General features: G+C 42.9%; 1 protein-coding gene and 1 long non-coding RNA gene across 2 annotated transcripts in view; one reads left to right on the top strand and one right to left on the bottom strand.

Annotated features, from left to right (window-relative positions):
• ATM (ATM serine/threonine kinase) overlaps positions 1-24,126 on the bottom strand; it is a 122,864-nt gene that overhangs the window by 12,575 nt on the left and 86,163 nt on the right. The window contains 19 exon segments of the mRNA XM_082683215.1: positions 801-966; positions 2,731-2,880; positions 6,033-6,149; positions 6,864-7,004; positions 8,200-8,282; positions 9,305-9,443; positions 9,856-10,014; positions 10,372-10,485; positions 11,401-11,608; positions 12,058-12,275; positions 13,009-13,122; positions 13,978-14,145; positions 14,599-14,833; positions 15,827-15,946; positions 17,224-17,328; positions 18,694-18,842; positions 19,337-19,439; positions 19,536-19,624; positions 22,875-22,962. Of these exon segments, the coding sequence (XP_082539341.1) occupies positions 801-966; positions 2,731-2,880; positions 6,033-6,149; positions 6,864-7,004; positions 8,200-8,282; positions 9,305-9,443; positions 9,856-10,014; positions 10,372-10,485; positions 11,401-11,608; positions 12,058-12,275; positions 13,009-13,122; positions 13,978-14,145; positions 14,599-14,833; positions 15,827-15,946; positions 17,224-17,328; positions 18,694-18,842; positions 19,337-19,439; positions 19,536-19,624; positions 22,875-22,962 (2,666 nt within the window).
• LOC309840787 lies at positions 1,304-4,531 on the top strand. Its single transcript, XR_014298789.1, has 3 exons — positions 1,304-3,019; positions 4,096-4,231; positions 4,343-4,531. It is a non-coding gene; the product is annotated as an uncharacterized lncRNA (long non-coding RNA).

Raw genomic sequence — 24,126 nt, 5'->3', positions numbered from 1 at the left:
CCTGGTATTCAACATTAGTTTTCATACTCTAGGCTTTTGTTAACTGCCCTGTCTAGCTATGCCATTCTCTTACTAATTAAAAAAGGCCAAAATAGGTAGTGTGCACTGTGTATTTGAATATATATCATGATTTCTAATCCAAACATAAAATTCTATTAAATAGATTAAATATGGTTTCGCTTATTTGTGGAGCATAAGGAATAACATGGAGGACACTGGGAGAAGGAAAGGAAAAGTGAATTGGGGAACATTAGAAGGGGAGACGAAGCATGAGAGACTGTGGACTCTGAGGATCTAACTGAGGGTTTTGGAGGGGAGGGAGTTGGAAGGTTGGGGGAGCCTGGTAGTGGGTATTATCGAGGGCACGGACTGCATGGAGCACTGGGTGTGGTGCATAAACAATGATTTCTGGAACACTGAAAAGTAATTAAAAAAATAGATTCAGTCACTTAGTGATAACAGAATTCTGTGCAAAAGAACAAGTGTTAAAGGAGGTAAGTTAAATATAGTTATCATGGGTTTTATTATTTCCCAAAGGTGATCTCAGAAAATAATCTATTGAGGGAAGATTGGAAATACACCATATTCACTACTGAACAAAGAAGAGCCAGTCTTCTCTCCCCGGATTAGGAGAAATCTTTCCTGCAGAAGCTCGGGAGGGTGAGTTACAAGCTGAGAACCGGGACGGAGGAGAAGCAGGACAGTGTTAAGATGAGGGCGGCCTGGCTGACGGGCTCCCTGGGTACCGTCCCCCCGTAACTGAGAAAGCGGCCAGCGACATGGCGGACCGGAGCATTTACCGATAGAGGAAGTGGCCACGCTGCGAGTGTAGGCCAGTCGCTTCTCGAACCAAACGGCTGGGTCGAGGAATTTTTCCATGCAGAAGTAACGGAAAACCGGCTGAAATTTTTGGCAGACATCCATGAACGTTTTATATTTCTCTTCAAAAGACTTCTTTTGCACATCCTTTAAAAAGATCAAATACAAAATGTTCTCAATATTGTGTTTAACTACTTTTAATGTCCATGAGAGTTTCTGGATTGAAAACAGCTCCATGGATGCGGAGGCAACAAAGAGATGAACAAGGTGGTGTCTACCCAGCAGCCAGCGGTCTGGTCAGGGACAGTGACAAGGTGTAAGCCCTACAGGGCTCAAGTGTGAATCTTCCTGGAAGGAGACACACCAGTGGGCACTGTTGTTTGTTTTCATGCAGTTCGCACTGGAGTGATTCTGTTATCCATGCGGAAGCAAACACAGAACAGGGAGAACCGGCTCCAGACCTCCTGATGGTCTGAGGTCCCAGAGCCCCAGGGGCGCAAGAGGAGACAGGGAAGCCAGAATGGGTGACGCGCCTCAGATCTGTCCTCCGGCGTCGCCCTGTGCCCGCCGCCCCCAGTTGCATCTCCGGCCGAGCTGCCTTCCTGACACTGCGGCCTGCCCTGCGTCTCCCACCGCCCCCTCAGCATCGTCACCCGGGTCACTGCCAAACCCCAATGACTTCTTCCCTTCTCCTCCTCAGGGAACCTCAGCCACTTCTGTCTTCTACACCGTAGATGCCCTCCATCCAGCCCCCATCACCCAAACACTGGGCACCACGGATGACTTTTCCCCCAACCCCACTTCTAATCAGTAACTGAACCCCATCAGTCCTGCCTCCCCACTATTTCTGTAGGCACCCCTACTCCCCGTTCCTACTGCTGCTCGTCTGCATTCACGGCCCCCGTGTCGTGCCTCTAGTCAGCTTCTCAAAAATGTAGCCCACAGAGCTCAAGAGTTCTTTCTCTAAAATGCAACTCTGGTATAGCTGTCCTTCTCGAGGGTTCTCTACTGCTTTCAAGATAAAGTACCAAGTTCTTAGCATTTCATGAAGCAACCCTCCGTTTTTTGAGTAACAACTACTGCTTTAGTCTCACTGATCTCCTTCTCAAAACCGAGGCCTCAGCTATCTGCCTGTACAGGCCTCCTTCCCTTTGCCTGCGCGTGCCTTCTGCTTAGAAAACCAACTCAGTCATCTCGGCTCAAAGGCCACTCCCCTCCGAAGCTTTCCGAATCTGACTCCGCTCCTGCCCGTCACAAGGGGAACAAAGCACTTCCTCCCCGGGCCTGCATGGTACGCGGGACCGCCGTCCATTACATGATGGCACTCTGCTGCCCAGTTTAAAAATTCCATATCACAAAACACAGTAAAAGGAAAAGTAACGCATTTTAGGGTTGGACAGACAAGATTCAAATCCTTGCTCCACCATTAGCTCCTTGACCTGGGCAAGTCCAATTTCTGAACTTCCTCTCATTTTAAAATGGAGTAATGAGCATGCAGTGTCCAGAGAAAGGACACGTCCTGTCCATACCGTCCATACCGTGACAGGCCGGGTGAACGTCAGGCCACGAGGCTAATGTGATGTGGCCAATGTCTTAAAAGGTCCATCAGTTTTATATAAAAATTATTATCTGTTTTTTGGTTTTAGTTAGTGTTTTGTTAAAAATCCACTTACCCCACACTGGAGGCAAACTAGCATTCCACCGGATGCCCAATCTCTCATCAGACAAGGGCTGGCACTTTACAGAGCTTACAGACCTCCCTGTGTTGCTCACACACACTTCGTGCTGGCGGCCGGCCTTCTCCCTTAGGATCAGCGCCGGACGCCAGGGAGACACCGTGTGCTCTGACGCGGGAGAGGGTCAGCTGCGGCGCACCGGCCCACAACCTTGCTCCTCGCGAGGGTCACTCACCATCATCTTCTTCTGGCAGTGAATGGCGCTTAAGTCCTTCGGCCTGTATCTCTTATGAGCACCGTTCTCGTTGTTGACAAGGAACTCGCCGATGGGGACGGTCCCCGTGCACCACTCGAGAACGCCGCTTCGCTGGGACAGCGGAACCACCTGCATCACAGAGGAGATGCCTTCTGAGTATGGGAAGGGTCTTGAAGAGCAGGTAACCGCCACTCAACTGCAGCCCATGGAAAAGAGTTCTCTCGGGTGTATCCCTGATTCTGTCCAGAGGAGACAGAACTCCTTGGAGGTAAGCAATGGAAAATACACTCAAGCTCCAAAAATCAGATGTTCTAGCCTGTGGCTGACACTCCTAGGACCTGCTCTCAGTCCCTGTGACTCCTGCTGACTAGGTCTTTCAGCAGCATCTGTGACTGAGCCACAGTTCACGCCATTTAGCACAGGAATTACCTGCTTTCCTCATTCTCTCTCTCTTTTTTTAAGATTTTATTTACTTGTCAGAGACTGAGCACAAGCCAGGGGAGAGGGAGAGGAAGAAGCAGGCTCCCCACTGAACAGGGAGCCCGATGCGGGGCTCGATCCCAGGACCCTGGGATTAATCGGCACCCTAGCTGAAGGCAGATTCTTAACTGACTGAGCCACCTGGGCACCCCTCATACTTTTAATATCAAACAATCTGAAGATTTCACTTTGGAAAATACTGAATATAACCTTAATACTAATATACTTTGAGGGCGCCTAGGTGGTTCAGTAGGTTAAGCCTCTGCCTTCGGCTCAGGTCATGCTCTCAGGGTCCTGGGATCGAGCCCCACATCAGGCTCTCTGCTCAGTGGGGAGCCTGCTTCCCCCCCTCTCTCTGTCTGCCTCTCTGCCCACTTGCGCTCTGTCAAATAAATAAATCTTAAAAAAAAAAAAAAACTAATATTCTTTGATAATTAAAAGTATACGTATTCTTGCTTTAGAGTCTTATTAGCTACACGAAGAGGAAATATATTCCTGAACATAAAATTAGCAATTTTACTGGAAATATAAAAACTTATGACATATATAAACATACACAAAGTACAGAAAATGATATAAACAAATACCCCGTTACCCACTAAACAGCTTTATGAAATTTAAGATTTTCTCACATTTGCCGCAAGGAGAGGAAGCTCCCCTGCGTGCCCCTCCCTGGCCTCCTGCCCTTTCCCACCAGCAAGAGGACTGCTAACTTGCTTATCGTTCATGTTCATGTATTTTTTGGTATATTTTTATTTCAAAGCAGTATATACAAAGATAGTTCTAAGCTTTAAATAAAAGACTATTATACTCCATGAAGGCTTCTGCAATTTGTTTTTTTGCCCAACACTACTATACCCTCAGCTGCATCAGTATGTGTAACCCTAGATCATTTGCTTCAGCAACCGCAGACCGTGTAAGAACACCGCGTGGGCACAGATGCACACCAGGAACTGAACCCCTGGGCCACGGCATGTGCGTCTCCTGTTTCGTTAACCAGGTATCGCCAAAGAACTACCCAAAGTGGTTGTGCCTGTCTCTACACCCAGTACTGTGCTGATGTGAGAGGCGGGCTACAGTATCTCACTGTGGCTTTGATTTCTATTTTCAGATGCCCAGTAAGGCAGAGTCAAATTTAATATTTTCTTCCTGAGCTAACTGTATTCTACACCCATTTTCCTACGGCCATGTTAGCCTCTCTACAACTGGCTGGTGACAGCTATTTATACATCCCTTACTATTATTAATATTGTAGCAATCCTTTGTTATTATTATTAAAGTCATTTTTCTTAGTTGGCCACTTGTCTTTATAGAATCTTTAATTCCATCAATTTTTTATTTTAACATACTCATATGTGCTGACCTGTCTGGTGCATTAACGCCTTTCACTAATTTATTAACTGTGTTTGCGGAGAGTCTATTATGTGTTTAACAGAACAACAGAGGCATTTTAAAAAGTGACTAAGAGAGGCAGGGTCAGAGAAGGCCTCGCTGAGTAGGTGACATGGAGAGAAACCTCTGTATAGGGTCTGGGGGACGAGCATTCCAGGACGAGGGGAGTAGAGAAGCCCTGATGTGACCCCAAACCGGCAGATGTCAGCCACAGCAGGCAGAGCAGCTGCGCCGAGGTGAGAAGACGGAGCCTGCGCAGGTGGACAGGAGGGGGCGGGGAGCAGCGGATGGAGCTGCGAAGAGACGAGCAAAGGCCAATCCCTTCACTCAGGGCTAAGTGAACTCATCTGGAGTCCAGAACAGGAAATGGACAGATTGATTCTGTCTCAGACTCTTTTAAACGGACCATCCCAGCTTCCGTGAGTAAAGGACCGTTGGCGGGGCCAGGGAAGAAGGGGATGGCGAGACTCGACAGAAGAGACGGGACTGCAGGGCGGGAAGGGCAGAGGCAGTACCAGAGACTCGAGGGAAAGCAGGCTGGTAAGGACTGGCTAGTGGGACAGGTGTGAGATCTGAGCGGGGGAGAGAGAGAGAGAAAGGAAGGAGAGAAAGGGAGAGAGGAGTTTAAAATGATGCTGATATTTCTACATGATATTTAGGAATTACTACTCTTTTAGGAGTGATGACAGTTTGTGGTTCTGTTTAGTTTTTTTTTTTTTAAATGTTCTATAACTACACACTGAAATAAATGTTTACAGATGAAATGACAGGACATTGTGTTTCAACATAATATTGAAGGGAAGGAAGTAGGTGGAAGTAGAATGAAACAAATTATCCTGAGCTGATCACGACTGAAACCGGGTGCCAGTACAAGGCAGTTCATTTCATTATTCTATGTACTTTTATATTATGTATGTTTGAAATTTCCAATAGTAATAAAAAGGAGAAGACAGACCGCCTCCTGACTTTGGACCGAGCAACTGGGTGAAGGCCATGCCGTTCACTGGTCTGTGAAGAGCGGTCATTCTGGGGGTGCAGCTACTCACCGAAAGTTCTACTTTAAACTTGCTGAGCCTGAGACAGCTCTTAGACCTCTACAGAACCCACTCGTCTTGTCAGGAACCAGCCCTTCCAAATGCTGTATGTGACCTGACAAAAGACTTCAACTAACTTAAGGGAAAAGCAGGGTTTCGTGACTATCACGGCAGACAGCCAAAAGGCAAAAGGACCGAGACTCCCAAGCCACCAACCACAATGTGTATTTTTCTAGTGACCATGCCACAGAGACCTTGTGTAGCCCAAAAAGTCTAAAATGTTTGCTCTCTCAGAAAACACTGGCTGAGCCCTTGTCTGGCTAATGGCATCTTTTCTAGGCTCTTGCTGAAGGGGCAGCAGTGTGAAGCCGTCACCTTGTATGTGCAGATGGTCAGTTTCCTCTTCCGGGTCTCCGTGTTCCTCTGCAGTAACGTGTTACACATCTGGAAAACCTGCTGCATGACCGCATCCTGTCTCAGGTCGTCACGGCCCTTCAGAGTAATCAGAGCATGAACAACTTTTATGATCAAATCACACAGAGAGCCACACGAGGACAAGAGGGCGCTCAGAAATCTACGTGAGCACCCGTCCTCCTCTTCACAGTCTCTTACATGACTAAGACCTAATGCTGGTCTTTCATTTAGAGTAAGCTGTAACACTAGGGAGGCAGACCAGTTTAGAAAAATGCCCCCCCCTTGCTGCTTCTGGAATTAGGCTACCTGGGACTCCTCCACTGGAAGGCACGAGGTACTACTGTCCCCCTCCACGACCTCCCAGCAAGCCAGGAGAATTTGGGAACTGAGTGAGGGAGGAATGCTGGCCACTCCCGGACAGATTTACTAGCCGCTGGCACAGTGCCACACTCAAGATCCCTTCAACTTGAACTCTTCAAGAAAAGAAGCAAGTCACCTAAACGGTTTTTCCATAACAAGCAAGCGGACTGATAACCTCATCATATCTGTACATGTCCAAAGTGTTCATTTGCTGCAGTCAGCTGTTACAATGCTGAATTTTCAGAGACACACAAAATTTAGGAAAAGCAATCTGCTTCTAGAAAATAATGCTTATTTATATTGTGTAAGTTTTACTCACTTGCAATTTTTGAGAAGAAAAATAAGGATGCAAAGCAGGAAGTAAATGTCAACTGCAGTTCTGACTTCTGTCACTACGCTACTATGGACTGCACGACCGGAGGGGAGTCTCACCTTGACGAGCTGTCTCCTTTCCTTGCCGTCGGAGCCCAGACAGTCTATTATTTTAGGTAAATTTAAACCTCCTGCTAAACGAAATTCTGCTTTAAATGACTCTATAGTCACCAGATTTCTGTATTCTCCGGTGGGGTCCACCTAATGAAGCATATAAATGAAAGAACAGGTCAGGTACACTACGTGCTTTTAAAGGAAAATGAATTATAAATGACAATTTAAATATGAAAACAGAGGAATGAACGACAACATGCTGTGGGTTAAGAGCTCAAGTGGTAATCTGCTTCCTGTTCAAATGAAAGAAACAGAATTCAACACCAGAAAGGCTGGGAAGTTACACAAGTCACCTTTCAAGGCATCTCTCACTAATCCTGGGGCGCACAGTGTTACAAGAGTGTTGCCAAAAAGCTACTGAAGATTCAACCTGTTCTCGGGTCTCACGGCGGACTTTGTCAAGGTTAAGTCCTCTGAGAAACAGTAAATGTCTCACAATAACATAGTAAGGTAAATTTTTAGGGAAGTGTGGAGAGTGCTATTCTAGGCTGAAATGCTGCTAACTGTGGCATTTTCAGGAAATACTCAGCTACCTACCTTTCCAATCAAATAACACATATACTAAGAATGTAGTCAAATGATCCTTTTAAAAAATTTTTGTTTTTATTTTAATTCCAGTTAATTAGAGTTATTATTGTTAGTTTCAGGTGCACAAGATACGGATTTAGCACTTGCATACGTCACCGGTGCGCATGAGACAAGTGCCCTTCTTCATCCCCATCCCCCGCCCACCTCCCCTCTGGTCACCATGTGTTCTCTGTAGTTAACAGTCCGTTACTAAACTATCACCTCTGTTATTACATACATCACTGCCAACTTGGTATTTCTAGCAATAAAAGATCGGCACAAGGTAGCTAAAGTATCATGCATATTACAGTTAATTTAATACTGTAATGTGTACTGTATTACTTAATAGCATAATATATGATAGTCAATACATTCTAACAGAGACTTTAAAATATAAAGCATTTAGGGACTTTCTTGCCCAGTTAAAAATTAATCTTGGCAAAAGCACATAGAACATTTTCTTCTTTTGGCCACTGAAGGTAACAGTCTACAAACCTTCTTCACAAGGAAGATGGAAGGTGTAAAACTGAAGGCAAAAGAAAAGAAAGCAGGAGAACCCGTTGAGTATTTTCAGGCTTAGATAAAGGGAGTCTGTAAAGAAACTATAGGACGAAACATGAAAGTCCCAGTCTTAACCACTTTGATGTCAAATAGTTAACCTAATGGAGAAGAATTTAGTTCAATTAAAAAATCAAGACAGTTAATAGTAAATTACCTTAATTTCCATAGTTGGAACAACAACGTCTTCTAAATTCTTCAGTTTAGTAATTGGCTGGTCTGCTGGGATATTTATGCCTTCTGTATTTAAAATAAAGAGGTTTTGGTGACAAAAGGCACTGAGGAACAGCTCTGAAGGTAAAGCAGAAGAATCCCGCCGAAGCCACAGACCCCGACCTGTGGCTAATCTGCGGTTCTGGCCCTGATCCAGAAATGAAGACCTAGGGCTTGGGACATGATGTAGGGCAGGGCCAGAGCAGGACCACAGCTGACATGGCTTACCCGTGACTCTGCAGGTACCTGGCATTAGTCATTAGGCCAGAACCCAGCTGACCGTCCTGGCTGAGTGCCTTAAGGCAATTACACAACAGCCTTCATGGCACACAGATAATGTACTCCCACCATATTACTATTAAATGTAACCAAAGGATGTGATGATTAATATGCTTTGTTTGCTTAGAGGAATACTATGAGAATTCTCAGCCTTATTTTCAAGTGTGAAGAACTTAAACGCAAAGACCTGATTCTGAACAGAAAAGGGAATACAACTGTTAAAAAATGGGGAGAGAAACTTGAATGTATACACATAACCAAATATCACAGCAGTTTATAATTATTTGAACAGAGACAAAAGAGTGACAGATTACACGCAAGGCATTCTAACGCTCACAGAGGAAATGGTAAAGGCTTCTCATTTGTAAGACCTAGGGCACTGTGAGAAACAATATTTTAAGAAACCTCTGGCCCTGAAAACTGTCAGTTATTCAGTTATTTTAATGGATTTGCCTCTATGCAATTAATTATCTGTGACAAGTATTTGTACCAGGAGATGACCTGGAGAGATCAAATAATTAATTCAGTACAGTCACATATTATCAGGTAACAGAAGATATTAAATGGTAAAGGACTAGGGGTTGCTGAAGCTACTGGAGAAAAATTCAGCTCTGGACCATGTGGGAACTGTAATCATTAAGGACCTTCATGTCTGTAATGAACGTTATGTAGGTAAATTTAGAGAGATTACATATTAGGCTCCGTTCTTAGTATACCCGTCCAGAGAAAACCATAGCATGAAAACAGCTGTAATTCTTTCAAACACCTACTTCTCTGAGTCTTCCACTGAGCAGCATCTAAGTTTGCTAATATGATGTAAGCATCACAGAGCGCCTCAACACTTCTGACCATCTGAGGTCTCCTACTTCGGATAGTGTGTATTATTCTGTTTGCAGCCTCGGTTCGATCCTATTCAGAAAAGAAAAAACAAAACAACATTACACAAAGAAATACCCAACACTTATATTTTTCCATTACAACAAAAGGAGAAGCAGAATTCATGCACTAAACACTGGAAAGACTACAGTCACTCAGAAACAGAAGAGTCACCTTGTGAATGAAATACATCAAAGGTGGAATAATATCAACAGTAAAGGACTTGGGTGTATTTTGAAATTATTTTCTCTTTGCTCAATGCTGTGAGGAAAAAAAATACTGGTATCTACTATACCAGGAGAATATTCAGGAATTCTGAGCCAGTGTTAGGCGGCACAATAACAAACCGAATATGGCCAGAGAATCCCTGAGACTTAAGAAAGGAGAGCTGTGGGAAGGTCTGGACGCTGCAATTCCAAAAGGTATATATATTTAACCCAAATACCTCATCGAGTGGAGAGCTTTGTTTAGGTGCATTTTTAATTATTCTGTTCCTTCTTGCTGCCTCTGGTTTGGTCAAAAATTCATCCTTGTTTGCATTTGCTAAGGCCAATATAATAAACAAAGTGTGATGGGGGTGATCCATTGAAATTCGAGAGATAAGCTGTCAAAGTACAAAGGACTGTTAGATTGATGCAACCAACCAATCAAACAAAATCAGAAAATCCGTAACATTTTTCCTTTTGTTCGGCATTACGGATATGTGCTTTTCCACCAGACGCCACCGTGGGCTGAGTGCATGTATGTGAGACAAGAGAAATGGGGAGAAATGACAAAGAAATGGAGTAACTTACGTGGAGTGAGATAAGACAAAAGGGAATTTTTATTCCTGCCCTTTTACAACAAAATAAATATGAATGACTAGAATCTTTTTTGTTTTCATATCCTAGAGTGGAACAGTAATATATAAAAAATGAAAGAAAAGCAGCTCAGCTGTGTTTTGATTTTCAAGTTTACTTACATTATTGAGGACTTCGTGAAATCCAAGGCCTCCCATCATTTTGGTCCCCATTCTAGCAGCCAACTGGTACATAAGAGGCAAAAATTTGTATGACGGAATCTTCATTCCATCAGTCTATCATTAAAAAAAAGAAACGCATTTTAAAAAGTCTTGCATCTAAGCAAGTAAATTTTTCTAAAATAATGCTACTAGCACCATGATCTTCTTGTTGTTCATAAAACTTCACTAATTACATTTTTTCCCTTGACATTCATCTTAGTCTTCCTGATGGGTATTCTAGATTGATTCACTGGTAAGACACAACATTTGATCCTAAATTAAATTGTATTCAGAACTAGAACACTTGCAGGGATTTCATTCCAGTGAATCTAAGGAAGAGAAATGTGGATCTGATGGCTATTGTGATCTTGACGACAGAGAAGGAGGTGTGTGATACTGAAGGAACTTGTGCCTTGTACACTAAAACTAACAGGATTTAATGAGCACCAGCAGCAGAGACCGCTTGTATCTATTAAGAGTCTTAGCATTCTTTTCATCCAGGAGAAACATTTTATTTGTAAGCTTCAAGTTGGTTGCCAATGAGATCTGGTAAGCACAACTTTAATATTAGGTATCCTCAATAAAATCTAAAGTTTTTACATGAAAACTTTTGAAATACTACTGCCTTAACGTTTTCCTTAAACTTTATTTTTCATTTATAAAAGTAATTTACTTAAAAAATCTCAGAAACGATAAAGCAGGAGGAAAAACCTGCCTCTGGCCACCTCATCTTTAACTGCCTTCCAGCTCTCCCGGTCTGGCATCCTGGCACTTCCCAGCAGTAACTGAGAAAGAAAAGGCAAAGAATGAACTAGAGGCTCTCATCTCTGCAGAAACCTGCATCACTGGAGCTCAACGAGTACCTATGAGTAGAGCATCAAACCAAATTCCAGGGATACAAAGATTATACGAAATCTCTGACACTGCTGGGCTTATGTCTAAGCTTGTGCAACACAGGCTGGAATACTGGGTTTAAAAGAGAACACTTGCCTTCATCATGCCATTGACGTCAGAAACTCCGGAATTTTCAAGCCAGAGAGAACAAAGACGGAATATCCACATATCATGTCCTTCTCCACTCAGTAAGCAACTGATGTAATTTTCAACCGCTTTACATAAGAAGCGCTTACGGTCCTCTTTCAGGGCACGGAGCGCGCACTCATCCAGCTCCAGCTCCCGCTGGACCTTTACTGTGTATCTTGCATTGGATAATTAAAAGAAAACGCAAAACCCGTCAAATGGTACAGAACTACAAAGTCATACATGAAATACAACACAAATGAACAGTCAGGTATCCATCCCCGGAGAAAAATCAAAATTCTAAAACTACTTTTAATATCCGGAAGTTAAGTCTGTGCAATTCAAAAGCCACTCTAGGCAACTGGGGACAAAGGGACCCTACCTGAGCTGCCTGCTTAACCCCCTTCTCTACTTTCCCTATCGTATACCAGACCTTTAAAGGCAGGTCTGAAGAAGGGTTTGACAACTCTTCCGTATTTAAATTGAACACCTATCTCTTTGTAACTATGATACCAACAAAACAAAAAGCCCTATACTCTACGATGTCTAGAATCAAAGACTATGATTCACGCTCTGGTTCTGTACATCTGTCTATCTCATCACTTCCACTGGTGGACATCTCATTACCTGTTGGTCTGGATTTTATGTTCCCTGAGAAGGCCCACTTCCTCTTTGGCCCTTTTCAGAAGAGCCTGCTTGTTTTCAAACTCTGATGATTTCATGTAGTTTTCAATTCTCTGGTACTGAGTGTCCGAGAACCGTGCCAATGAGAGAAATGCTTTCATCTTTCCATTTCTAAGCTCATCACTGCTTTCTCCGTCGTAATTTCTAGCAACTTCCACTGCCTTGAAGAAAACACAATCCATTTATATTACAGAGATACTAAATGCATCCAAAGACTCAAAGAAATACTGCACTAAATTCAATTTATATATATATATATAAATTGAATATATATTTTCAAAATATCCATTCAGATGGATATTTTAGCTTATCCATTTATACACACACACACACACACACACATATATATATATATATAAATGGATAAGCTAAAATATATGAAGTACACTATTTTAAATTTTCAAATAGCCTTGATGGTGCAGAAATAACCCAAACAGCTAATATTTTAAAGAACTGAATAAAAACACAGGGCTCCATAAAATTTAAAGACAGTCATATAATGATTTCCATGCTACACTAGCTATTTCCAAAATTAATTAAACGGAAGCAATTAAGGAGCAACAGGAAGGCTGAAAGGGGCTGGACTACAGAAGTACAAGTCCTACTTGGAGGCAGCTGAGATGACAAAGGAATTAAAGACTGCCGTGGATATTCCTTAATCAGCTCTTTTTGTAGATAAATGAGAAATGACCAGAAACAGCTGGCTGAGAGTAGCGGGAGGTGGGGGCAGAGGGAAGACAGACAGTGTCCTTCTTTTTCAGAGCACTGCACTTCACTCTGCTTTAAAAATTACACAGAGCTACAACAGCCATATAGCCAAAAAATGAAGGCCGTGATGAAAAGATCAAGTGTATTCATACTGAACAGCTCTCCAGGGCCTCTAGGAGGGCTGACCTTCTCCAGGTAGGTCTGCATGATGACCGCAGGGTTCTCCAGGCAAGTTTCCGCTAACCAGGTGCCGCACACCCTCAGACATTCTGCATATATAAGTCTTAGGTCGGGATCATTCTGTATACAGAAAGCAAAATCTTAAAATGCAATTCACCAGCACAATATACAAAAATATCTTCCATGTAGGTGAAAAAGCAGGATAAAAATATTTTTCCTCATCTGCTTTCACCATACAATAATTTTAATAATGACAAATAGGTCAGTTTTATGAAATAATCTTCTCCTACTATTTATTATTATTGCTACTTCTGAAGCAACTCACGATTACTGAACACTTGTATACACCAGGCACTCTACAAAGGCTATGTTTCATTTCCAGAGGTTCAAGGCTCAGGAACCCTATGAAAAGAGTCCTGTCATTGTCCTAATCCACTGAGTGCAACATCACCGGTGAGGGAGAGCTCCAGAAGCTAACGAGTTTTCAGTAGCCAGTAGTAGGACACTATCAGCCATTGTATTTCCTAAGCAGGTGGACTGACAAGTTACAGAAATTATCAACCATTGTACTTCCCCAGCAGGCAGACTGACAATCATTCCAACTTGCTCCTCTTTTAACTTTTGTTCTCATGCATTTCCTCTCCTATTTGTTTCTAACTTATAGTAGCTCTTTCATGTTTGTTTCCTACGCATCCTTCTCCAATTCCACATGAAGTTAAAAATAAATAAATAAAAACAGTTTAACATTGGGATAAATCAAATGAATCTACCACAAGATGGACTGGCAGAATTCCTGCAAATAGAAAAAAAACGAGTATTTTCTAGACTGCTTTAACAAACACTAATTTTCCAGGCTCCTTTTTACAGTTTCTTGTTCATGGACGAGTAACTTCACAGTGGACTTCTTAAAAATATTTTAAAGCAGTCACTCTTTTGTAACAGGAATTCATTCAGCCAATTAAAAAAAAAGTGAACCTCTGCACAGCTGGCATCCAGCTTCTTGATCATCTGCTTGAGAATACTCAGGGCGAGACTCTGCTCCTTTTTTGCCCAAAATACTTGGGCTTCCTCCAGCTGCCACTCAGAGACTCCACAACGAGCTGGATTATATTGTTTAATTTGAAATATTGCCCTTTCAGGGAGCTGAAATGAAAAGAACAGACAAGAATTACTACTTTTACTGTTACTACTATGAGCACGGGTAATAATCAGGAGAGCCGTAACCACCACCCACTGACGACATCTGTCAGGACCAGCTCAAGCTTATCTCCACCTGCCTCCTCCAGCCCCATATGGGCCTGTTTTTTCTCTTCAGTACATATAAGCATACAAGCATATGTACGTACATATATGTGTGTATACACACACTATATACAATCAGTGAACTGTTATCAATGTAGTAAGCTACATCTTGTCATCTTAGAACCAGGAAACAGACCCAGAGAAGGTCTGATGCCGAAATGGGAAATTATGCTAAACAGTATTTTTATAGCAATCTGTTTCTCAATGACATTTCTGTTTTACTTGTACTTTCTATATTCTGTCGCAAAAGGAAAGGCCATGGGGTGAGATGACATGGTTGTGAAATCCTATTACCTGAGTGTTCTTGACAGTTCGGGCTAGTACAGAGAATTCTACAAGGTGCTTGGTGAGAATATCCCTGAAACAGTCTCTCTGGGAATTCTCCATTTCCTTTTCCATGAGGATCTCCAAAATGACCGTGCGGAGAGCCATGATGGGCTCCTGAAAACTGAAGTCACTGTCTTTGAGGAGCTGGGAGTGTCTCCGCCACTTAGTGTACACTTCAGAAGGTTGCCTATCCGTGCCTGAGCTGTGAGCACAGTCACAGAATTCATGTAAGCAAGAGAAAGGAAGAAAACAAAATCCCTACTGTTAAGTACATTAGAAATTCAAAATGGTTCAAAAGGACTGAAGTTTAGAACGCTCCATACGCATCAGCTCTCTGATGGTCAGCATGGGGGCTATAGATGATGAACATTTCTAGTGATTTTCTTAAAAATACCTCAGAAAAGGCAGCACTTCTAAGTATATATTCTTCTGAAAAGAGAAGACATTCATCAGGCCTGTCACACAGAACGCCTACACCCCCAGTCCTGCTCCAGCACTCCCTGTGGCAAATGCAGACACGTCAGCAAGGAAACGAAGTGAACTCATTAATTTCTACTGTGTCCAACTAGGCACAGGGGATGACTCTATGCATGATTATAGTTGTTAAAGAAATCACAATTCAGAGAGAGAAATGCTGGCACCTGGCAAATATGGTTTATTAAAGAAGAAAAAATGCATACTCTAAGACTAGTTTACATGAAAAGTCCACATGAAGCAGTACTGTCCAATCCTTCAGAACCCCTGCACTGACAGGAATCGAGAGGAAGCAGGGACAGGAAGAAGACGACAAGGGAAGGACTAGGAAATGAAAGCGGCTTTCGGAAGCTTCTAGGACAGCATGGCAGAGGAGAGCTAGAACGACACTGATCCAACATAGGATTACAGCAGAATGGCGTACCATGCTCTCTGGCAAAAAAAAATGAGGAAAAAAACAACTTTATGTGGGGTACAAGAGGGCAAGAGCTGTGAAGAAGAAAGCACAATGAGGCTAAATTTCAAAAACTTGTATTTTTACAGTAAATATTTTTCAAAACACTTCTTTTAATAACACAGCTCACGAGGCTCATCAACTTATATCGTGGTAAAAGAAACGAACCTACTGACAGCCTCTTTTCTTGTTTTGTAAGTCACTGCAGAGAGAAAACAGCAGAACTGCACTGGAGGGTTTGTTTTGAAGTCGTCCAAACCACATTACCTGGAGAACAGCTCCCCAATGTTCTCGAGCTCGCCAATGGCCTGCAGCCTGCTGAGTGTGGGGTAGAGGGAGTACACAGACTCAAGGCCCCCCTTGCACAGCTCTTCCACTTCTTTCACCCTGGAGGGGGAAAACACAAGACACACAGGACACTAAGAGATTTTCAGAAAGATGGAAGCTCATATCTGCTTGTAAAAAGTTCTCACTGGCTTTGCTGGTGACCAGATGCTCCTGACATTCACAAGTGCCACTGGCACAATGCGGCGGGCACAGAGTCATCGCTCGGACCAAGAGTTCACCCTGGATCTCCCACTTCTGGCCGCTAACCCAGGCCCCATTACAGGGTTCCTATGTTTTTTCCACTTTCAGAATTACTTTGAAGCTTAGAGAACATGTACAGAAAGAGCCTAACAAAATGGCTAGCACATAATATGCACTGAAATGGTAGCAAATATTTCTGTAGTAAAATACAGGATTTCATAGGTCACTAACTACTGTTAAATAAAAACCAGTGTATTACATGTGTTTAGTCTGTTACACTTAAGTACCTTCTTGGGCATGATCTCATCTGTGCCTCATAACAAGCCCAAGTATCCGTAAGTCCTGACCATGAGTTACTACTTTACAGCAAGAACACTATGCTAAGAGGTAAATGCCACACAGCTACTAGAGGAGACAAGATTAAAACTATCAGGACACAGAGGTCCAGGAAGCAGAGAGAGAGGTGGGAATCAACAAGACGTTCTTGAGGGGTCTGCATAAAGAGCTGACCTGGTCCCAAAGAGAATTTAAATTTTTTAAAGGAAAGAACAGATCTGAACCATATGAAAAAATAAAAAGGTATTATATATATATATATATATATATATATATATATATATATATAATGTAACAACTGATTTAAGTACCTAACCCATGAGCATGCTGCTACATCTAAAACCAAAAAAAAGGTCAATTAGTACTATATATCTATTTGACAAATAAGCATAAAAGAAATCTCTAATATAAAACATCTGAAACACAGAGAACCCCTTTGTAACATACGGAAGACAACTATTAGGATAGGCACACCCAGAGTTCCTACGAAAACCTTCCTGCAGAAGAGAGAACAGATCTGAGTACTTATTTCTCAGACTTACAGGAGCTAAGAAGTTCTTAGTCACAGGATTTCGCCTCCCCTGTCCGCACTGCTCGAGGGTCAGTGCTGACTGGCACAATTTATTACACAGGGAATGTGGTTTCCAAGAGGAGTACGAGAATGACAAACAATCAGACCAAACCCACCAAGTCCTTTATCCCTTCACCAGTGCAAGTCCTCACACTGAAATTATTCATCAAGTTTTCAAAAAAGAGCCATGACACTAAACGTTAAAATACAGTAACTCATTTTGTAATACCTGGCATATCTGAGACTTTCATAAAATGTGGAGAATTCTCTATCTCTCAGAGACTGCAGAGCATTGTACAGTGATTCGTGGTAACTGGGTCCTTCTAGTCCTTTGCTGTGAGATAATTAAAACATAAAAGGAAAAAATGTAATTATAAACAAAGAATCCTAAAATATACATGTATAAATAGTTCACTTAAAAAAATCTGACAACTAAGATTAAGACTTCTCCACTTAAAAAAAATGCATTTCTAGGAATTTTGGCAAGAAATACAAAGAATTTTGTAGATCATTTAAATTATTCAAGCAGAAAAGAGTAATTTCTCAGCTATTTTGGCTGGTTCTAACTATGCTACATTCTCATGCACTGACTCTGTGAACACCAACTGTGTGCCAGGCGCTTGGCACCACGTTCCAGAGTCAAGGGATCCATGAGTAGACAAGTCACATAGGCCGTCATTCTCATGGAGTTCATGCTGTGGTCTGGAGAAGATGGACAATAAATGAAAAAATATTGGACAGTGACAAGGGACATGTGGCGAATTAAAACTGGTTACTGGGACATCCGGGTGGCTACTCTGGACAGGTGGTCAGCACAAGTGTGAGATGTGGCCTTGTTAAACGAGAATCTGAATGACAAGACACCATACACGTGGGACAGGGAGAAAAACAAGATGCACGTAAGGTCCCGAGCAGGAACAGCTTGGCCAACAGGAAGCACCTGGAGAAAGCTGACATGTCCGGAATGCGCCGGCCATGGGAAGAACAGTCTGTGGTGGTTTACCGAGGGAAGCGAGAATACGCTCCGCCGGTAAAAGGCTGTAAAAATATGAAAGCGTTTCTCTAATGTTACAGCAATCTAATAGTTTGAAGGTGGAAAAACACCTCAGTTAATGAAATTTTTTTCAATGAAGGCAATTCAACATATAATTCATATGATCTCATTTTTTTGGCATTTATGTCACCAGAAAACTTTTTAGATAAAAGCGAAATCTTTTATTGAATTAGGTGTTTGGCTTTCCAGTCGGAAAAACCAGTGCTATCACGATGCAGGTTATAAACAGCATCTTCCCGTGCTCCTGGGTTAGCAGTTTTTATAGAAGGAAACATTCTGTCAGTACAGGTAAGCAGACTTCTGGGAACCATCCTGCGGAAGTGCTGGCTAACCCAAGAGTCTGCACCAGGGTGTGGGAAGGGAAAGGACAGTAGTTTTCTTTGGATGGACAGACAGAAACTCTCGCGAGAAATACGTTATAGATTTCTATTTCCAAGCATCTATCTCTGGCGGGGAGTGGAGCTGTCCTAAGAGGCTGAAATCCACTCCCCGCACAGTCTCTGCTTCCTGCTGTCCTCCCGGAGCCATGCAGGCATGTCCACGGCTAGGAAAGCACACAACCCCCGTGATACTGAGTGACACGAGCAGCGGCGTGCTGGGCGGAGCTCAAGAAAGCGCAGCACACAGCACCCGAGCTCCCCTCACCTGACAGCGAGGCCGTGGTCCCACTGCATGTTCCTCCATGCTGCCTGGTAGTGGAGTTCCTGGAGCTCCGCACACCACTCCTTGTTCTCACGATCTAGTCCTTTCAAATAGACGGAAAGAATATGGCAGAGTCCCAGATTCTGCAAGGCCTGAGCAAGAGAGTATTTAAAAAAAAAAAAAAAAAAAAGCTCAGTACTCAACAGAACTAGAGAAATAAAAAATAGCAAACACAAAAAGTAGCTTTCACAACACATCAGTGAAAATCCCGCAATCCTGCTTAGTAAGTTCCCCCCGAGGCGCAGAGGGCGCTCCCAAGCCTCGGCTTTGTGACGTAAGAACAGCTACAGGACGTCAGCCAGTGGCACAGGTGACCCAGACCCCAAGGAATGGCTTCTGGGAGACACGGCCCCGTGTGGCGCACTGGAGCCCATGAGGAAATGTCTTCTGCTGGCAGCTGGCAAGACCACCATCACCAAATCCACACTCTCCCTGAGGTCAGTGACCTGCCTGATTCAGCCACGTGTCCCGCGGGGTTTTCAGCCCACTGTGATCAAGGACATTCCCGGCTCTTGTGCGTCTGCTCGGACTGAAAGCAGCTCAGCACAAGGCCGGCAGTGCTGCTCCGGGGCAGGCAGCAGCTCACCTGAATTATCCCCGCCTGGCGGGTTGAGGATGAGATGGCCGTCTCGAGGTCATAGGTCACCAGGGCCTTCCCCCACATTGCTTCATGCTCGTATGTGCGTAGTCTGCAATGAGATTTGCAAAATCCCTTTGAGTTCCACGTGCACTGAAGTCCTTCACAGACAGAATGACAACAGCATCATCTAGAAACATGCGGTTACCTAGTGAGGGGCTGCAAGACCTTCCCTCCGCCACAGCCATACAGGCTATCGGGCTCTCCTATACTTCTGTAGATTTCTAAGAGCAGATCCTAAAAACAAGGCAGCAACAAACATCAGAGAAGGAAAAACGTCACTTTATAAATTTAGCAAAGTGTAACTTTTACCAGTACCAACGTGTATCTCCCAACTCTAAATGATATGTTATAAAAGTAGTAAATGTTATGTTACAAAAGGCAGGGATACTGAAGTTTTTTTTTTTTTTTTTTAGATTTTTTCTTGATTTATCTGACAGAGATCACAAGTAGGCAGAGAGGCAGGCAGAGAGAGAGGAGGAAGCAGGCTCCCCGCAGAGCAGAGAGCCCGATGCGGGGCTCGATCCCAGGACCCTGGGATCACGACCCGAGCCGAAGGCAGAGGTTTAACCCACTGAGCCACCCAGGTGCCCCTATAAAGTTTTTTTTTTAAAGATTTTATTTATTAATTTGAGAGAGAAAGAGTGAGAGTGAGAGAGAGCATGAGAGGGAAGGTCAGAGGGAGAAGCAGACTCCCCATGGAGCTGGGAGCCCGATGCAGAACTCGATCCTGGGACTCCGGGATCATGACCTGAGCCAAAGGCAGCCGCTTCACCAACTGAGTCACCCAGGCACCCCTGAAATATAAAGCTATTTTTTTTTAGATTGCATTTATTTGACAGACAGAGATCACAAGCAGGCAGAAAGGCAGGCAGAGAGAGAGGGAGAAGCAGTTTCCCTGCCCAGCAGAGAGCCCGATGTGGGGCTCGATTCCAGGACCCTGGGATCACGACCTGAGCCGAAGGCAGAGGCTTTAGCCCATGGAGCCACCCAGGTGCCCCTGAAATATAAAGTTTTGAACCAGCAACACAACAAACTGACCCCAAATAACAGAATGACTGACTCCCTGAAGAAAACCGCTCACAATTTCATGAATTAAAAAAGAAATCAATCCCAATACCAGGTTTTTAACGCATACAAAAATAATCATAGAACAAAAACAAATGGGGTGCCTGGTTGATTTAGTCAGAGGAGCATGTGACTCTTGATCTCAGGGTAGTGAGTTTGAACCCTACAATGGGTATAGAAATTACTCAAAAATAAAATCTTAAAACTGTTATATGCAATACTTGTCAAAATACTACAGCATTTTTCACACAGTAGAACAACCCTAAAATTTGTAAGGATCGACAAAAGACCCTGAATAAAAAAAAAAAAAAAGAAAGAAAACAAAACCAAATAATCCTATCAACTGCTAAAACTGTGCCAGGGATAATGATGTCTGCGAAGTCTGACTCTTGAAAACTTGAATGTAGTAAAAATAAAGGTCATGAATTTTTCTCTGAAAAACAAAAACCTCAAATTTGCATTATGTTAAAATTGGTATGGATAAATGTGGTATGGATAAAGAAGTGGCTTACTGACTCAAATCTCTGTTGTTAAGTTTGCACAAAATTGATGGTTTAAAACCATCTCAGTAAAATAAAAATGAGAACAGAAAACAATATAAAACTGGGGTTGCCTGGGTGGCTCGGTGGATTAAGCATACAACTCTCGGTCTCAGCTCAGGTCTTGATATCAGTGGCATGAGTTCAAGCCCGGCACTGGGCTCCATGCTGGGCGTGGAACCTGCTTAAGAAAAAGGAGAAAAATGAAAGAGTCAGAAACTTTTGCATAGAAAACCAGTCAAGCACTTCAAGTGCCTCATGCTTGCTCTGGGAAGTAATTTACTACATACGAATTCACTGACACTGGCCTAACTCTACACTTATAATTCTAATTAAACTTTTGATAATCATGAACATGAAATTGAGCCCTTGCTGTTGTTCATTCAGTACCCAAGCCCTGCACAGGGCCTGAACACATAGAAAATACTTTAAAAACTCAGTAAAAGAGGATAAGACTATAAAAAAAGACAAAGGGAAAAGAGAAGGGAGAATGGGATCCGCCAGCAGAGGGCGCACACGTCACACAAGCCGTGCCTGAGGGTTCTAAGTGTTCCCAGGACATGGGGGGGGGGGGGCAGTGCCGGTCTAGTCACGTGAGGTTCTGGGGGGTGTGGGATTAGCAAGTGCTGCTTCAGGCAGGAGCCTAGAAAGGGAAAAAACGAGAGACAGCAACGACATACAGGTCCTCCACAATGTCCAGCCAGCTGTTATGGAAGGGAGGCCAGAAAGGATGAAATAGAGGGAAATTATTTTATTTTTTCTTAAACAGGCTCCACACCCAACATGGGACATGAACCCATGACCCGAGATCAAAAGGCTCCTGCTCTAGCGACTGAGCCAGCCAGGCGCCCCTGAAGGGGAGTGATTTTAATAGTTAATAGGACTGTGAAGATGTTTAGGCACATTCAGAGGGAGCACAGCACAGTAAAGAATAAATCCTCTGAGGGGCGCCTGGGTGGCTCAGTGGGTTAAGCCGCTGCCTTCGGCTCAGGTCATGATCTCAGAGTCCTGGGATCGAGTCCCGCATCGGGCTCTCTGCTCAGCGGAGAGCCTGCTTCCCTCTCTCTCTCTCTTCCTGCCTCTCCATCTACTTGTGATTTCTCTCTGTCAAATAAATAAATAAAATCTTTAAAAAAAAAAAAAAAAAAAAAAAAAAAAAAGAATAAATCCTCTGAGAAAGAGTTCATAGAAAATGAAGCACAGGAAGGACCGTCTTGACCAGAAGGGGAAGGCGTATCTCTAACAAGAGAAAACATTAACGATGAAGCAGACGCAGGGAGATTTCTACGTCTGATGGTGGGACGTCATCTCCCTGTCTCGTTTTCTTCCAGAAGCAGGAGGCAAGCTATAAGCAGAAGTAGGAGAGACAACCAGGGGTTTAAACAAAGTCGAAAGACCAAACTGTCACTTCAGAGGAATGAGCACACTAAAGAAATTCAGACATTAAGAGATTTATAGAAGAAGCCATTTGCCCTGAGGTGTGACATACACTAAAGAAGGAAACAAATGAATATATGACTATAAATGTTAAACGCTACAAAGAAAATGAACAGGCTACTGTGGCAGAAAATACATGGTATAAATTCACCCTGCGAGACAGGTGGTTTTATCCCAACTTTCAGAGAAAGGAAATCAAGGTTGGAGAGGTAAGTAATTTTGTGCAAGATTTTACAACAAAGTGGCTGAGTCAGAATGAGAACTCAAGTCTCTCTGCTACTCCAAGGCCCAACCTTCAGACCAGGAACTTATGCACATGACACTCGGTCCAAAAAGTAACATCTGTTTGAAAATCAAATGACATCTCTATAATCTCCGCAACAAAATAATTATCCAAACTATAAAATAAATAGTATCGCAAATAAAGTCTCTATAATATTTACCTGTAAACGTATTCCAGTTTCTTCTTTACTTTTTTCACTCAAACTAGAAATAGCTGTACTCTGGCTTGCTTCTTCAAACGTAAGACTTCTGTTTGTAACAAGAGCATTTCTTTTAATGAGAATATACTACTTTGAAGCTTGTTAATAAAGACAGTATAGACTTGGATGGGAAAAATTAACCAAGGTCATAGATAAAACATAGTGAAACATTTACACTTTAAAATTCAATATAACTTACAGAATTGTGAGCATTAATATTTTGAAGGAGAATCAAATTTTAATGACAGTCTGATATATGGGGAGGCCAGATACCAAAATACACTTATTTACAGAGCCTGGCCTGTTTCAAAACAGATGCTCCCCACTTCCTAAATGTTCTATCAGTGGTTTTACCTGAAGTTCAACCTCCTTAATAATCATGGGCACACAAATTAAGACCACAATGAGACACTACTTACCACCTAATAAACTGGCAAAAATTAGGAAGTCTGATGATATCAGGTGTTGAGAAAGCAGGGCATCAGTGGGATCCCTCTACCCCTAAGATTATAAAACTAAGCACAGGATGAAAACCTGAATTTGTGGAGTCCAAGGCCTGAGCTGTAAACCATGCATTTATATATAAGACACTCAGTCCCATAAGTGATTTCAACTCAGAAATCATGTCACCCCTGAACTGTTTATGACAAGAATAATCCAGAGTATAAAATAAATCTTAAAAGTGGCAGTACCTGTAGTACCTCTAGTACTCCTGTTCGGCCCCTTCCTTAAATGTAAGGCTTTCTACTCACCTCCTCCCCCCTGAACTACATTTCCAAGAAGGATTCAAATTGGTATAATGACATTAAAAATAATTTGGCATTATGCTTTTAAGGCTGAAATTCTGCATACCCGGCAACGCAATAATTTCACACTGAGACACAGATCATTAACCAGGGAACAGGCCAACGAACCGTGCTGTGTCCTTGCGAGGAACACGAAGCGGCAATGATGAATGAACCACAGCCACACACACATAAAGCTCACAAAAATACTGAGCAGAAAAACAAGTTGTAGGGGCGCCTGGGTGGCTCAGTGGTTGGGCCGCTGCCTTCGGCTCAGGTCATGATCTCAGGGTCCTGGGATCGAGTCCCGCATCGGGCTCTCTGCTCGGCAGGGAGCCTGCTTCCTCCTCTCTCTCTCTGCCTGCCTCTCTACCTACTTGTGATTTCTCTCTGTCAAATAAATAAATAAAATCTTTAAAAAAAAAAAA

Source organism: Mustela nivalis (assembly GCF_964662115.1).
Source record: "Mustela nivalis genome assembly, chromosome: 9".
Lineage (NCBI taxonomy): Eukaryota > Metazoa > Chordata > Mammalia > Carnivora > Mustelidae > Mustela > Mustela nivalis.
Note: the sequence above shows the minus strand (reverse complement) of the source record. Positions and strands in the feature narration are given on the sequence as shown.